Source organism: Canis lupus, chromosome 6 (assembly GCF_048164855.1).
Source record: "Canis lupus baileyi chromosome 6, mCanLup2.hap1, whole genome shotgun sequence".
Taxonomy (NCBI): Eukaryota; Metazoa; Chordata; class Mammalia; order Carnivora; family Canidae; genus Canis; species Canis lupus.
This window is the reverse complement of record NC_132843.1, coordinates 53624063-53640938: the sequence shown is the minus strand read 5'-3', so window position 1 is coordinate 53640938 and position 16876 is coordinate 53624063. Positions and strand designations below refer to the sequence as shown.

The following is a 16876-nucleotide window of genomic DNA, read 5'->3' as shown; positions in this document are numbered from 1 at the left end:
AAAACATGCCTCTTTTTAGAAAGTCCTTTCTTCTTAGTAGCCTTTCTTCTTTTTTTCTTCCCTTCTTCCCCACAGCATTCTTGTCCCTACCATTAACATCCAACACTAATCTAAGTCAAGTGCCTTATAGATCTTTAAGAACCACTTCTACCACTACTGGCATATTTTGATAATTCTAAAAAGATTACAAAATACATTTTAAAAAGTGGAACTATAGATCTTGGGGAAGGATTTAGAAATCTACAGACATAGAGCCTTCTTGAGACCCACAAATAGAATAATTAGGGACAGATTCTTAGTATCTATTAGAGGAGATGGTAAATCATTCTTACCATTCTGACACTTTGCAATCCAGAGTAGGTAACACATTCCCAAGGATGCTTGATGTGTGATTAAGGGATCATTATGAAAACACAGAAGAGACAATTCTGCTGCCAGGACACCCAAACATGGAGCATCAATACTTGCCTAGTGGGAAAACAAAGGAGAAAAATGCATTTGTTATGCATGGTCAACATTAAATGTCTGCATCCGATCCTCTAGTATATATCAGGTTAGGATTAGAGGATGAGTTTCAGAATTTACAAAATCTATATTCAAATTTGTTACTGAGCCTCAGTTTCCTCATCTATGAAATGTGGATAACAAATGCTACTTTATAATAGTTATTGTGGAGACTATTTATGACAAAAAAAAGTTCTTAGCAAAGTGCTTCGAAATAATAGCAAATCAAGAAATGCTAGTTTCTACTCCATTAATCAAGTAGTAATTTTCAGGTAGCAAATTCCAAGGATATTGAGGCAGGGGATGGATACCCAAAAACTTCCATGCTTTTTTCTTTATATATGATACACTTCAGATGACTTTGTAAACCACTGGAGAAATGTTAACTTTTCCTCCTGGAATTGTTCTGATTCTTCCCAGAGAAATTCATTTTTTAAAACTCAGAGCATTTACTTCAGATGTCAAAGCTACTATTACAACATTTGTGTATTTCCTCCTACAATTTCCTTGACACACAGGCTGCTCAGATATTTAGATTTTCATCTTGATTCAGTTGTCAGGAAGAAAAGAGAGATGGAAGAGACATTCTGCTTTTGTGAAGGTTTGAGTACCATTACCATTTTTTTTAAACAAAAAGAACTCTGTTTAAATGTATTTGGTAAACTAGTAGGCCTTCTTGTTTCTAAACAGGTGATTACTTTTCCTAAATAGATGCTTTGAGGATTAGAGCAAATGTTGGTGGTAAAAGAGTTCAAGTCAGCCCACTGGGAGGATTGATTCTAAGACCTCCTTCTCCTTCTCTTTTCCTGTCTCATATGTCTTTTTGTTTCTATTTCTCACGTTGCTTGACCAACCTCTCTCTCAATCTTACACACATACACACATACATACACACATGTGCCCACAAAGTTATTCCTAAAGAAGAATGTGAAATGACCTGGGTCATGGGTCAAGGGCATAAGTGAACAGGATACTGAGAATGATGGTCTCAGTAGAAGGGCAGATAAACTTTTTCTTCTGTGGATATTCTCTGATTCTTTCTGCTATTTATTTATTTATTTATTTATTTATTTATTTATTTATTTATAAGGCTGGCCATGGTGTCTCTTTATTCTAGGAGTCTATGACTTAGGAGAATCTAGAAGCAGTATAGGTTGCCTCTACTCTAGGCTCTAGGGAAACATGTTTCCTTTCCTTGGGTATTCTTCACTTTGGAGTTGCATTCCAACCTTCTTTTTCCATTGAATGGCAAGATTTTAAGAATCACCATTGCACTGTAGGTCTAAGGAAAAAGAGCAAAAGGTTGTGTTTCTGTATTGGCTATGATGGAGGAATACTTCTGTTAGCTCAGTTCATAGACGTTGGGCACAATTTATAGGAGATTGCCCCTAAAGTCTTATTGTATTATAATTTTCCCTCAAATTGCCTTTCTGATTATCCATTCTCAAGAACTTGTGTTTGTGCAATTCTTACCAGGTGTTTTTGTAAAATGAAGCTATCAGTGGTCTGTCTACTGTTTGCTAGATCACGTCTGCATAGGTGTGGTCTCTATTGTAGGTGTGGCCATGTCTAGATTGTATGGCATGTTTGAGGAGGATGGGGAACATGACCTTGGGTAGGACAAGATAGGAAGAAGGCTATATGAACTGTGGAGCAGACTGATAATGCACTACACAGCCCTCTCAGAAGTATGCCACTCATAGCTACACCCTCTCCAACATAAGACTTTGGAAACTTCCAATACAATATGACTCTGTTTTTATAGAAAATATATCCAAGGGCTGAAAGAAAAAAAAAAGAGTCAATTCTGGAGAAAAGTAGCTTCTCAGTATTCATTCCAAGCCTAAATATTTCTGCTTGGTTTTCTGACCCTTTCTTACTGGATTCCTTCCTTGTAGATCTGGTCCCTCCAGTTCCTCATCTTAACAATAATAATAGCTTTAGGTGCTAAATTCCAGCGGCAATCACTCCTAAGTTTTTTAACTGATTCTTTGGGAAGTCACCTCTTTACCTCTCATAACAGACTTCCATTTCTATTCTAATATCAGTTTAGGATATTGCTTATCTCTTCCTTGCTATGATAAATTAGGGTTTAGTTTAATTACATCCTTCCACTTTGCCACAGTCCTCTCAATATTGCATATTACCAGTTATTTGTATTATATTTTTAGTCATTTCTTTTTTTGTTTGTTTTTCTAATATAGTAATACTTTTATGTCTTCATAACTTGCAGATCTTGTTGATCCTCCACTTTATAAAGTAGGTGTTTTGAAGCACTCTTATTTCCCTTCAACTTTCTTCTGTCACTTTTTCTACTTCCCTACTTCTTTTGCTTGTACTTTATTTTGCATTTTTTGTGGCAAAAAAATAGACACAACTTAAAATTTACCATTTTAAAATTTCAAAGTACATAACTCGGTGACATTAGGTTCATTCACAATGTTGAGCAACCATCACCTTTCTCTAGCTCTAAATCTTTTTCTTTTTTTTCTGAGAGAGAGAGAGAGAGCATGAGCAGGGGGAGGAGACACAGAGGGAGAGGGAAAGAAAGAATCTTAAGCAGGCTTAGTGCTGAGCTCAGAGCCCAGTGTGGGGCTCAATTTCATGACCAAGGGTCTGATGCTTAACTGACTGAGCCAACCAAGCACCCCTCTAGCTTTAAATCTTTTCATCATGTCAATGAAAACCATATACTATTAACCAGTCATTCCTTATCCTCTGTCCTCCTAGTTCCTGGCAACCTCAGAGCTGCTTTCATTGTCTGTGGATTTGCTTATTCTGCTCTTTCATGAAATGAAATCATACAACATGTAGCTTTTTGTGGCTAGTTTTTTTTTTTCTTTAAAGATTTTTTTTAAAGATTTATTTATTCACAAGAGACATATATATATATATATATATATATATATAGAGAGAGAGAGAGAGAGAGAGAGAGAGAGACGCAGAGACACAAGCAGAGGGAGAAGCAGGCTCCATGCAGAGAGTTTGTTGTGGGACTCCATCCCGGGACTCTAGGATCACACCCTGAACCAAAGGCAGACACTCAACTGTTGAGACACCCAGGCATCCCTTGTGCCTAGTTTCTTTCACTAAGTGTAATGTTTTCAAGTTTTATTAATCTTGCAGTATAGATCTGAATTCATGTATCTTTCTGGCTGAGTGATATTCCATTGTATGAATATACTACATTTTATTTGTCCATTCACTTTGCTGATGGACATTTAGGCTGTTTGCACTTCTTGAATATTGTGAATTGTGCTATGATGAATATTTGTATATAAGCTTTTGTTTGAACAACTGTTTTAAATTCTGTTGGCTATTTACCTAGGATTGCTGGGTCATATGTAATTCTATATTTAACTTGTTGAAGAACCACAAAACTATTCACTGCATTTTTGTTTTTGTTTTGTTAAGTTTATAGCATTTGCATTGTATTTAGTAACTTATTTGAGTTTTTTTGTGATTGATCTATAGATTGACTCTAAAAGTTGAAAATCAATAATGTGGTCTTGTTATTGTGACTAAGTAAAATTGTCCAATGCCTAGGCCATGATCACTCTAGTTATATTTTCTTTTGCTATATCAATATGTCTTCTCTACTCTTTTTGAGACTAAAGTCTCACCTGTGCCCTGAATTACCTCTCTATTTTTGATAATCATGTTTTTATCTTTATTTATCTTGGGCTGACTCTTATATTGGGAAGGTTTAATCAAATGTCTGGCAAATCTTGGTTATCTAGTCATACTTAAAAATGTAATCCTTCTTGGTAGGGTTATGTATGTGAGGAAGACTTGTCAGCAAGTGGGCTTTACATTAGAGTGGTTATGTGGGGAAGCTTGGAGTCATGCTGAAATACATCTAAACAATATAATCAAGGATTTTGTTGGGGATTTTCTAAACATTTTGAGAAAAACTCAAATTTTGCCTGCTAATGGACCATGTCCCTGTAGAATATAGTGTGTATGTTAAGGTGGATGGAAGGCAATAGAGATTCTTCTATATAAGCTTTCAATGAATCCTTTCAGTTAATGCGTATATTTTTAGCCTTCCATTGTCTCTCACCCTTCATCATTACTGGGCTTCCATAGCTCCAACTTCTCCAGGGCTGCACAAGGCAAACTGCTTCCTGAAAAGCTATACCCCATCCTAATGTTCAAGCGCATCTGCCTTTTAGCTTCCTATGCTAGGCTTTGTCAGTTACCATTTTCTGTATTTTCTATCATCCAGAAGTTTATTGACATCACTAGTCCATTGAAGATGTTCATTAATCTCACAAATGTAACTACTACCATTTTGTGAGAACTTTAGAGGCAGAGGAGAAAAAGGCATGTGGACAATCTGTTAGCTTTGAGTAGAAACACTCCACCCATCTTTTTATTTACTTTTAAAATTTCAATTCCAGTTAGTAAACATACAGTATTATATTAGTTTCAGGAGTACAATACAGTGATTCAACAATTCCATACACCATCCAGTGCTCATCAGGACAACTGCACTCCTTAGTCCCCATTAGTATTTAACCCATATCCCCACATGCCTCCCATCTGGTAACCATCAGTTTATTCTCTATAGTTAAGAGTCTGTTTCTTGGTTTGTGTCTCCCTCTCTCTCTTTCCCCCTTTGTTCATTTGTTTTGTTTCTTAAATTCCACATATGAGTGAAATCATATGGCATTTGTCCTTCTTTGACTGACTTATTCTGCTTAGTGTTATACTTTCTAACTCCATCCTTGTAGTTGCAAATGGCAAGATTCATTCTTTTATATGGCTGAGTAATATTCCATTGGATATATTATATCACATCTTCTTTATCTGTTTATCAGTTGATGGACATTTGGGCTGTTTCCATATCTTGGCTACTGTAAATAATACTGCTTGATAAACATAAGGCTGCATGCATCCCTTTGAATTAGTATTTTTGTATTCTTTGGGTAAGTATCCAGTAGTCCAGTTCCTAGATCATTGGATATTTCTATATTTAACTTCTTAAGGAAGCTTCATACTGTTTTTCAGAGTGGCTGCACCAGTATGCACTCCCACCAACAGTGCCAGAGGATCCTTTTTCTCCACATCCTTGCCAAAACCTATTGTTTCTTGTGGTTTTGATTTTAGCTATTCTGACAGATAGCTCTTTGTAGTTTTGATTTACATTTCCTTGATAAGGGATGAGGAGCATCTTTTCATGTGTCTGTTGGCCATATGAGTGTTTTCTTCAGAGAAATGTCTATTCATATTTTCTTCCCATATTTTAATTGGATTATATGCCTTTTGAGTGTTGAGTTTTACAAGTTCTTTGTATGTTTTGGATACTAACACCTTATCAGATATGTCATTTGCAAATATCTTCTCCCATTCAGTAGATTGTCTTTTAGTTTTGATTGTTTCCTTCGCTGTGCAAAGATTTTTATTTTGATGTAGACCCAGTAGTTTATTTTTGCTTTTGTTTCCCTTGCTTCAAAGGAATCTATCCAGAAAAAAGTTGCTATGGCCAATGTCAAAGAAGTTACTGTCTGTGTAGAAAACATTCTAGAAGAGATTCTAGGATTTTCGTGGTTTTGGATCTCACATTGAGATCCTTAATCCATTTTGAGTTTATTATTGTGTATGGTATAATCAAGTGGTCAGTTTCATTCTTTTGCATGTTGCTGTCCAGTTTTCCCAACACCATTGTTGAAGACATTGTCTTTACCCATTGCATATTTTTGCCTCTTTTGTAAAGATTAATTGACCATATAATTGTAGGTTTATTTCTGGGTTTTCTATTATGTTCTATTGATCATGTGTGTGCTTTTGTGCCAGTACCACACTGTTTTGATTACTAACAGCTTTGTAATATAAGTTAAGTCCAGAATTGCAATGTCTCCAGCTTTGTTTTTCTTTTTCAAGATTGCTTTGGCTTTTGGAGTTTTTTTGTGCTTCCATACAGATTATAGGATTATTTGTTCTAGTTCTATGAAAAATGGTGGTGGTATTTTCATAGAGATTGCATGAAATCTGTGGATTGCTTTGGGTAGTACAGACCTTTTAACAATATTTGTCTTCTAATCCATGAACATGCTTTGGGTAGTATAGACCTTTCAACAATATTTGTTCTTTGGGTAGATAGACCTTCTAACAATATTTGTTTTTCCAATCCATCTTTCCATTTCTTTGTGTCATCTTCAACTTCTTTCACAATGTTTTATAATTTTCAGAGTACAGGTCTTTAACCTCTTTGGTAAGTTTATTTCTAGGTATCTTACTTTTGGTGAAATTATAAATGGGATTGTTTTCTTAATTTCTTTTTTTTGCTGCTTAATTATTGGCATATAGAAATGCAACAGATATTCTGTGAGTTTACTGAATTTGTTTATCAGTTCTAGCAGTTTTTTGGTGGTTTTTTTTTGGGGGGGGGCGGTGTTCTATACATAGTATCATGTCATCTGCAAATAGTGAAAGTCTCACTTTTTCCTCACCAATTTGGATGCCTTTTATTTCTTTTTGTTTTCTGATTGCTGTGGTTAGGACTTCAGGTACTATGTTGAATAAAAGTGGTGAGAATGGACATCCTTGTCTTATTACTGATCTTAAAAGAAAAGCTCTCTGTTTTTCCTCAGTAAGGATGATTTTAGCTGTGGGCTTTTCATAGATGGCTTTTATTATGTTGAGGTATGTTCCTTCTAGACCTACTTTGTTGAGAGTTTTTTTTTTTTTAATCATGAATAGATATTGTACTTTGTCAAATGCTTTTCCTGCATCTATTGAAATGATCATTTGGTTCTTATCCTTTCTTTTATTGATGTGATGTATCACATTGATTTGTGAATATTGAATCACCCTTGCAACCTGGGAATAAATTCCACTTGATTGTGGTGAACGATTTTTTAGAATGTATTGGTGGATTCCTTTTGGTAATATTTTGTTGAGGATTTTGGATCTATAATCATCAGAGATGATCTGTAGTTCTCTTATTTTGTGGTGTCTTTATCTGGTTTCCATTTCACGGTAACACTGGCCTCATAGGATGAATTTGGAAGTTTTCTTTCCTCTTTTGCTTTTTTGAAATAGTTTGAGAAGACTAGGCTTTAACTCTTCTTTAAATGTTTTGTAGAATTACCTATCTTGTCCTGGACTTTTGTTTGTTGTGAGTATTTTTATTACCAATTCAATTTCATTGCTGATAATCAGCCTGTTCAAATTTTCTATTTATTCCTGTTTCAGTTTTGGTAGTTGATATGTTTATAGGAATTTATTCACTTCTTCTATGTTGTCCAATTTGTTGGCATATCATTTTTAATAATAGTCTTTATTTTTCTGTGGTTATGGTTCTCTCATTTGTGATTTTATGTATTTGAGTCTTTTCTCTTTTTCTTTTCCCACAGAGTCTGGCTAGAGGTTGATCAATTTTATTGATTTCTTCAGAGAACCAGCTCCTGGTTTTATTGATGTTTTTTGGGGGGGTTCTTTTCTTTAAATTCTATATTACTTATTCCTGCTCTAACATTTATTATTTCCTTTCTTCTGCTAGTTTTAGGTTTTGTTTGTTGTTCTTTTTCTAGCTCCTTAGGTAAAAGGTTAGGTTGTTTATTTGAGATTTCTCTTACTTCTTGAGGTAGGCCTATATTGTTATAAACTCCCCTCTTAGAACTGCATTTGCTGCATCCCAAAGGTTTTGAACCATGTGCTTTCATTTTCATTTGTTTCCATGTAATTTTAAATTTTCTTCTTTTAGTTCCTGCTTAATCCATTCTTTGTTTAGTTGAATGTTATTTGACTTCCATTTATTTGTGGTCTTTCCAGATTTTTTTCTTGTGGTCAATTTCTAGTTTCATAATGTTGTGGTCAGAAAAGATACATGGTATAACTTTGGTCTTTTTTAACTTATTGAGGCTTTTTTCATGCTCTAGTATGTGATCTATTTGAGAGAATGTTCTGTTCACTAAAAGTAAGTATATTCTGCTGTTTTAGAATGAGTGCTCTGAGTATCTTTTATATTCTTCTGATCTTGTGTGTCAGTCAAAACCACTGTTTCCATGTTGATTTTCTGTTTGGATGATCTGTTCATTAATGTAAATGGGGTGGTGAAGTCCCTTACTATTATTATATTATTATCAGTTAATTCTTTTATGCTTGCCATTAATTGTTTTATGTATTTGAGTGCTCCCATGTTGGGTGCATAAATATTTACAATTGTTGTATCTTGTTGGATTGTCTGTTGTATTATTATATAGTGCCCTTCTTTGTCTCTTCTTACAGTCTGTTTTAAAGTCTAGTTTGTCCAATATACGTTTTGCTACTCTTTCTTTTTTTTAATAAATTTATTTTTTATTGGTGTTCAATTTACCAACATACAGAATAACACCCGGTGCTCATCCCGTCAAGTGCCTCCTTCAGTGCCCGTCACCCATTCACCCCCACCCCCCATGCTCCTCCCCTTCCACCACCCCTAGTTCGTTTCCCAGAGTTAGGAGTCTTTATGTTCTGTCTCCCTTTCTGATATTTGTCACACATTTCTTCTCCCTTCCCTTATATTCCCTTTCACTATTATTTATATTCCCCAAATGAATGAGAACATATAATGTTTGTCTTTCTCCGATTGACTTACTTCACTCAGCATAATACCCTCCAGTTCCATCCACGTCGAAGAAAATGGTGGGTATTTGTCGTTTCTAATAGCTGAGTAATATTCCATTGTATACATAGACCACATCTTCTTTATCCATTCATCTTTTGATGGACACTGAGGCTCCTTCCACAGTTTAGCTATTGTGGACATTGCTGCTATAAACATCGGGGTGCAGGTGTCCCGGCATTTTATTGCATCTGTTTCTTTGGGGTAAATCCCCAATAGTGCAATTGCTGGGTCGTAGGGCAGGTCTATTTTTAACTCTTTGAGGAACCTCCACACAGTTTTCGAGAGTGGCTGCACCAGTTCACATTCCCACCAACAGTGTAAGAGGGTTCCCTTTTCTCTGCATCTTCTCCAACGTTTGTTGTTTCCTGCCTTGTTAATTTGCCCCATTCTCACTGGTGTGAGGTGGTATCTCATTGTGGTTTTGATTTGTATTTCCCTGATGGCAAGTGATGCAGAGCATTTTCTCATGTGCATGTTGGCCATGTCTATGTCTTCCTCTGTGAGATTTCTCTTCATGTCTTTTGCCCATTTCATGATTGGATTGTTTGTAGAGTTTAATAAGTTCTTTATAGATCTTGGAAACTATCCCTTTATCTGATATGTCATTTGCAAATATCTTCTCCCATTCTGTAGGTTGTCTTTTAGTTTTGTTGACTGTATCCTTTGCTGTGCAAAAGCTTCTTATCTTGAAGAAGTCCCAATAGTTCATTTTTGCTTTTGTTTCTTTTGCCTTCATGGATGTATCTTGCAAGAAGTTACTGTGGCCGAGTTCAAAAAGGGTGTTGCCTGTGTTCTCCTCTACGATTTTGATGGAATCTTGTCTCACATTTAGATCTTTCATCCATTTTGAGTTCATCTTTGTGTATGGTGAAAGAGAGTGGTCTAGTTTCATTCTTCTGCATGTGGATGTCCAATTTTCCCATCACCATTTATTGAAGAGACTGTCTTTCTTCCAATGGATAGTCTTTCCTCCTTTATCGAATATTAGTTGACCATAAAGTTGAGGGTCCACTTCTGGGTTCTCTATTCTGTTCCATTGATCTATGTGTCTGTTTTTGTGCCAGTACCACACTGTCTTGATGACCACAGCTTTGTAGTACAACCTGAAATCTGGCTTTGTGATGCCCCCAAATATGGTATTCTTTTTTAAAATTCCCCTGGCTATTCGGGGTCTTTTCTGATTCCACACAAATCTTAAAATAATTTGTTCTAACTCTCTGAAGAAAGTCCATGGTATTTTGATAGGGATTGCATTAAACGTGTAAATTGCCCTGGGTAACATTGACATTTTCACAATATTAATTCTGCCAATCCATGAGCATGGGATATTTTTCCATCTCTTTGTGTCTTCCTCAATTTCTTTCAGAAGTGTTCTATAGTTTTGAGGGTATAGATCCTTTACCTCTTTGGTTAGGTTTATTCCTAGGTATCTTATGCTTTTGGGTGCAATTTTAAATGGGATTGACTCCTTAATTTCTCTTTCTTCAGTCTCATTGTTAGTGTATAGAAATGCCACTGACTTCTGGGCATTGATTTTGTATCCTGCCATGGTACCAAATTGCTGTATGAGTTCTAGCAATCTTGGGGTGGAGGCTTTTGGGTTTTCTATGTAGAGCATCATGTCATCGGCGAAGAGGGAGAGTTTGACTTCTTCTTTGCCAATTTGAATGCCTTTAATGTCTTTTTGTTGTCTGATTGCTGAGGCTAGGACTTCCAGTACTATGTTGAATAGCAGTGATGAGAGTGGACATCCCTGTCTTGTTCCTGATCTTACGGGAAAGGCTCCCAGTGCTTCCCCATTGAGAATGATATGTGCTGTGGGCTTTTCGTAGATGGCTTTTAAGATGTTGAGGAATGTTCCCTCTATCCCTACACTCTGAAGAGTTTTGATCAGGAATGGATGGTGTATTTTGTCAAATGCTTTCTCTGCATCCAATGAGAGGATCATATGGTTCTTGGTTTTTCTCTTGCTGATATGATGAATCACACTGATTGTTTTACGAGTGTTGAACCAGCCTTGTATCCCGGGGATAAATCCTACTTGGTCATGGTGAATAATTTTCTTAATGTATTGTTGGATCCTATTGGCTAGTATCTTGTTGAGAATTTTTGCATCATGTTCATCAGGGATATTGGTCTGTAATTCTCCTTTTTGGTAGGGTCTTTGTCTGGTTTTGGAATTAAGGTGATGCTGGCCTCATAGAACGAATTTGGAAGTACTCCGTCTCTTTCTATCTTTCCAAACAGCTTTAGTAGAATAGGTATGATTTCTTCTTTAAACGTTTGATAGAATTCCCCTGGGAAGCCATCTGGCCCTGGACTCTTGTGTCTTGGGAGGTTTTTGAAAACCTGTTCAGGTTTTCTATTTCTTCCTGTTCCAGTTTTGGTAGTTTGTGGCTTTCCAGGAATGCATCCATTTCTTCTAGATTGCCTAATTTATTGGCTTATAGCTGTTCATCATGTGTTTTTAAAATCGTTTGTATTTCCTTGGTGTGGGTAGTGATCTCTTCTTTCTCATTCATGATTTTATTAATTTGAGTCTTCTCTCTCTTCTTTTTAATAAGGCTGGCTAATGGTTTATCTATCTTATTAATTCTTTCAAAGAACCAACTCCTGGTTCTGTTGATGGGTTCCATAGCTCTTCTGGTCTCAATTTCATTGAGTTCTGCTCGAATCTTTATTAACTCCCTTCTTCTCCTGGGTGTAGGATCTATTTGCTGTTTTTTCTCTAGCTCCTTTATGTGTAAGGTTAGCTTTTGTATTTGAGTTCTTTCCAGTTTTTGAATGGATGCTTGTATTGCGATGTATTTCCCCCTCAGGACTGCTTTTGCTGCATCCCAAAGATTTTGAACGGTTGTATCTTCATTCTCATTAGTTTCCATGAATCTTTTTAATTCTTCCTTAATTTCCTGGTTGACCCTTTCATCTTTTAGCAGGATGGTCCTTAACCTCCACGTGTTTGAGGTCCTTCAAAACTTCTTGTTGTGATTTAGTTCTAATTTCAAGGCATTATGGTCTGAGAATATGCAGGGGACGATCCCAATCTTTTGGTACCGGTTCAGACCCGATTTGTGACCCAGTATGTGGTCTATTCTGAAGAAAGTTCATGTGCACTTGAGAAGAATGTGTATTCAGTTGAGTTTGGATGTAAAGCTCTGTAGATATCTGTGAAATCCATCTGGTCCAGTTTATCATTTAAAGCTCTCGTTTCTTTGGAGATGTTGTGCTTAGAAGACCTATCGAGTATAGAAAGAGCTAGATTGAAGTCACCAAGTATAAGTGTATTATTATCTAAGTATTTATTCACTTTGGTTATTAATTGATTGATATATTTGGCAGCTCCCACATTCGGGGCATATATATTGAGGATTGTTAAGTCCTCTTGTTGGATAGATCCTTTAAGTATGATATAGTGTCCCTCTTCATCTCTCACTACAGTCTTCAGGGTAAATTTTAGTTTATCTGATATAAGGATGGCTACCCCTGCTTTCTTTTGAGGACCATTCGAATGGTAAATGGTTCTCCAACCTTTTATTTTCAGGCTGTAGGTGTCCTTCTGTCTAAAATGAGTCTCTTGTAGACAGCAAATAGGTGGGTCCTGCTTTTTTATCCAGTCTGAAACCCTGCGCCTTTTGATGGGGTCATTAAGCGCATTCACGTTCAGAGTTACTATTGAAAGATATGAGTTTAGTGTCATCATGATATCTATTCAGTCCTTGTTTTTGTGGATTGTTCCACCGAACTTCTTCTTAAAGGGGAATTTTAAGAGTCCCCCTTAAAATTTCTTGCAGAGCTGGTTTGGAGGTCACATATTCTTTCAGTTCCTGCCTGTCTTGGAAGCTCTTTATCTCTCCTTCCATTTTGAATGAGAGCCTTGCTGGATAAAGTATTCTTGGTTGCATGTTCTTCTCATTTAGGACCCTGAATATATCCTGCCAGCCCTTTCTGGCCTGCCAGGTCTCTGTGGAGAGGTCTGCTGTTACCCTAATACTCCTCCCCATAAAATTCAGGGATTTCTTGTTTCTTGCTGCTTTAAGGATCTTCTCATTATCTTTGGAATTTGCAAGCTTAACTATTAAATGTCGAGGTGTTGAACGGTTTTTATTGATTTGGGGGGGGGTCTCTCTATTTCCTGGATCTGAATGTCTGTTTCCCTTCCCAGATTAGGAAAGTTTTCAGCTAGGATTTGTTCAAATACATATTCTGGCCTTCTGGCCCTTTCGGCGCCCTCGGGAACCCCAACTAAACGTAGGTTTTTCTTCCTCAGGCTGTCGTTTATTTCCCTTAATCTATCTTCATGGTCTTTTGTTTGTCTCTTTTTTCCTCAGTTTCCCTCTTTGCCATCAACTTGTCTTCTATGTCACTCACTCGTTCTTCCACCTCGTTAAACCTCGTCGTTAGGACTTCTAGTTTGGATTGCATCTCATTCAATTGACTTTTAATTTTTGCCTGATTGGATTTAAATTCTGCAGTCATGAAGTCTCTTGAGTCCTTTATGCTTTTTTCTAGAGCCACCAGTAGCTGTATAATAGTGCCTTTGAATTGGCTTTCTGACATTGAATTGTAATCCCGATTTTGTAACTCTGTGGGAGAGAGGACTGTTTCTGATTCTTTCTTTTGAGGTGAGGTTTTCCTTCTAGTCAGTTTGCTCAGTGCAGAGTGGCCAAAAAGCAAGTTGTATTGGGAAAGGAGAAAAAGAGAGGAGAGAAAGAAGGAAAGAAAAGAGAAAAAGAAAAAAGAAAAAAAGGAAGAAAAAAAAGAAAAAAGAGAAGAAAAAGAGAAAAAAAAGAAAGAAATTTTATTATTTTTTTTTAATTTATTTTTTATTGGTGTTCAATTTACTAACATACAGAATAAACCCCAGTGCCCGTCACCCATTCACTCCCAACCCCCACCCTTCTCCCCTTCTACCACCCCTAGTTCGTTTCCCAGAGTTAGCAGTCTTTACGTTCTGTCTCCCTTTCTGATATTTCCCACACATTTTTTCTCCCTTCCCTTATATTCCCTTTCACTATTATTTATATTCCCCAAATGAATGAGAACATAAAATGTTTGTCCTTCTCCGACTGACTTACTTCACTCAGCATAATACCCTCCAGTTCCATCCACGTTGAAGCAAATGGTGGGTATTTGTCATTTCTAATAGCTGAGTAATATTCCATTGTATACATAAACCACATCTTCTTTATCCATTCATCTTTCGTTGGACACCGAGGCTCCTTCCACAGTTTGGCTATCGTGGCCATTGCTGCTATAAACATCAGGGTGCAGGTGTCCCGGCGTTTCATTGCATTTGTATCTTTGGGGTAAATCCCCAACAGTGCAATTGCTGGGTCGTAAGGCAGGTATATTTTTAACTGTTTGAGGAACCTCCACACAGTTTTCCAGAGTGGCTGCACCAGTTCACATTCCCACCAACAGTGTAAGAGGGTTCCCCTTTCTCCACATCCTCTCCAACATTTGTGGTTTCCTGCCTTGTTAATTTTCCCCATTCTCACTGGTGTGAGGTGTATCTCATTGTGGTTTTGATTTGTATTTCCCTGATGGCAAGTGATGCAGAGCATTTTCTCATATGCATGTTGGCCATGTCTATGTCTTCCTCTGTGAGATTTCTGTTCATGTCTTTTGCCCATTTCATGATTGGATTGTTTGTTTCTCTGCTGTTGAGTTTAATAAGTTCTTTATAGATCTTGGAAACTATCCCTTTATCTGATATGTCATTTGCAAATATCTTCTCCCATTCTGTAGGTTGTCTTTTAGTTTTGTTGACTGTATCCTTTGCTGTGCAAAAGCTTCTTATCTTGATGAAGTCCCAATAGTTCATTTTTGCTTTTGTTTCTTTTGCCTTCGTGGATGTATCTTGCAAGAAGTTACTGTGGCCGAGTTCAAAAAGGGTGTTGCCTGTGTTCTCCTCTACGATTTTGATGGAATCTTGTCTCACATTTAGATCATTCATCCATTTTGAGTTTATCTTTGTGTATGGTGAAAGAGAGTGGTCTAGTTTCATTCTTCTGCATGTGGATGTCCAATGTTCCCGTCACCATTTATTGAAGAGACTGTCTTTTCCAATGGATAGTCTTTCCTCCTTTATCGAATATTAGTTGACCAAGAAAGAAATTTTAAAAAGGGGTGGGGGAAGCAAACAAATCAAAAAGCAAAACAAAACAAAACAAAAAAACAGAAACCAAAATCAAACAAACAAACAAACAAAAAAACACACGGGGGAGTATCTTCTGATTCTGTATATTTTAAGTCCCTTGGCTTCCCCTGGAACTGGTCTGTCTAGCTGGTCTTCTGGGGGAGGGGCCTGTTGTGCTGATTTTCAGGTGTTAGCACTTGGGGGAGCTGCTCTGCCCCTGCCTGGTGCAGGGCTCAGTGGGGGTTGTTTACCCCGTGAGGCCCCAGGAGGAACAACCGCAGTGGCTGGGCCAGCTCTGGAGCCCTGCATTCAGCCCCCGCAGGAACTCCGGAGCTCTCCATCTGCAGGGCCTGGAGGCTCCGGGCGGGGCCGCTGATCTGCTCAGCTGGGGCAGGAGCGTCCTCGCTGTCCTGGGCCCTCCCGGCCTCTGCCTGTCCCTGGGGAGGCCGGATCCTGGGGTGTCCCGGTGCCCTGTGCTCCGGGGCCTGCGCTGGTGGATTCGCGCTCCCGCCCCGCAGCCCCCTCCGCGGAGCCTCCCCCAAGCCCCCCCGAGCTGCTCCCGCCCCGCAGCCCCCTCCGCGGAGCCGCCCCCGAGCCCCTCCGAGCTGCTCCGGGTCCCCCGGTGCGCGCTGCAGCTCTTAGGGAGCTCGGCGCACTCTCCCGGGGCGCAGGTGTCTGTTAGTGTCCCAGGGAGCCCGAGGGCACCCCCGCCCTCCTGGGTCCTGCTCCAACTCCCTGCGAGCCCCTTTCCGCCCGGGAAGGTCGGTGCAGCTCCTGCGTCTCCGGGACGGGGCTCTCCTGTCCTGGGGACACTCGCCCCGGCCTCAGCCCGGCTCCTCGCGGGGCCCCTCCCCCTTGGAGGCCTTTGTTTCTTTATTTCTTTTTCCCCGTCTTCCTACCGTGATAGAAGCGCGAACTCTTCTCACTGTAGCGTTCCAGCTGGTCTCTCTTTAAATCTCAGGCCGAATTTGTAGATTTTCGGTAGAAATTCGTAGATTTTTCCTCTTACTCTTTCTTTTGATGTCCATTAGCTTGATAAATGTTTTTCTATTCCCTTGCTTTCAATATGCCGGTGTTTTCAGGTCTGAAATTAGTATCTTGTAGGAAGCATATAAATGGAGCTTTTTTTGTTTTGTTTTATCTATTCTGCTAGTCTATGTCTTTTGATTGGAGCATTTTATCTATTTACATTCAAAGTAATTATGATATATATGTATTTATTACAATTTTGTTATCTGTATTGTGGTTATGAAAATTTTCTCTGATCCTTTCTTGTCTTCTATTATAGTTTGCTGGTTTTCTTTAGTGATATATTTGGATTTTTTTCTTTATTTTTGCACGTTTATTTGTAGTTTTTGACATATGGTTACCCTTAGGTTTGTATTATAAGCTCTTCCATATATAGAAGTCTACATTAGGTTGATGGTTGCTTAAATTTGAACCCATTGTTTTCTCCTCTTCTCCCCACTTTTTAGGTATATGTTATCAGATTTTACATTTTTGGCTGATATTTTTTACAGAAATGTTAATTTTTATTGCTTTTGTGTTTCCCGTCTTTTTATTGGCCTTTGCTTTTTACTCACAGATTACCCTTTAGTATTTCTTCCAGGGCTGATTTA

At 38.0% G+C, this 16876-nt stretch overlaps 1 protein-coding gene across 7 annotated transcripts in view; it reads right to left on the bottom strand.

The window, feature by feature from the left end:
• The window catches only part of MROH9 (maestro heat like repeat family member 9), a 98699-nt gene that overhangs the window by 44356 nt on the left and 37467 nt on the right, over nucleotides 1-16876 (bottom strand). For all 7 annotated transcript variants that reach the window (XM_072830567.1, XM_072830560.1, XM_072830566.1 and 4 more), the window contains one exon: nucleotides 333-468. In XM_072830567.1, coding sequence (XP_072686668.1) covers nucleotides 333-468 — 136 coding nt within the window. The remainder of the gene's footprint in view (nucleotides 1-332; nucleotides 469-16876) is intronic.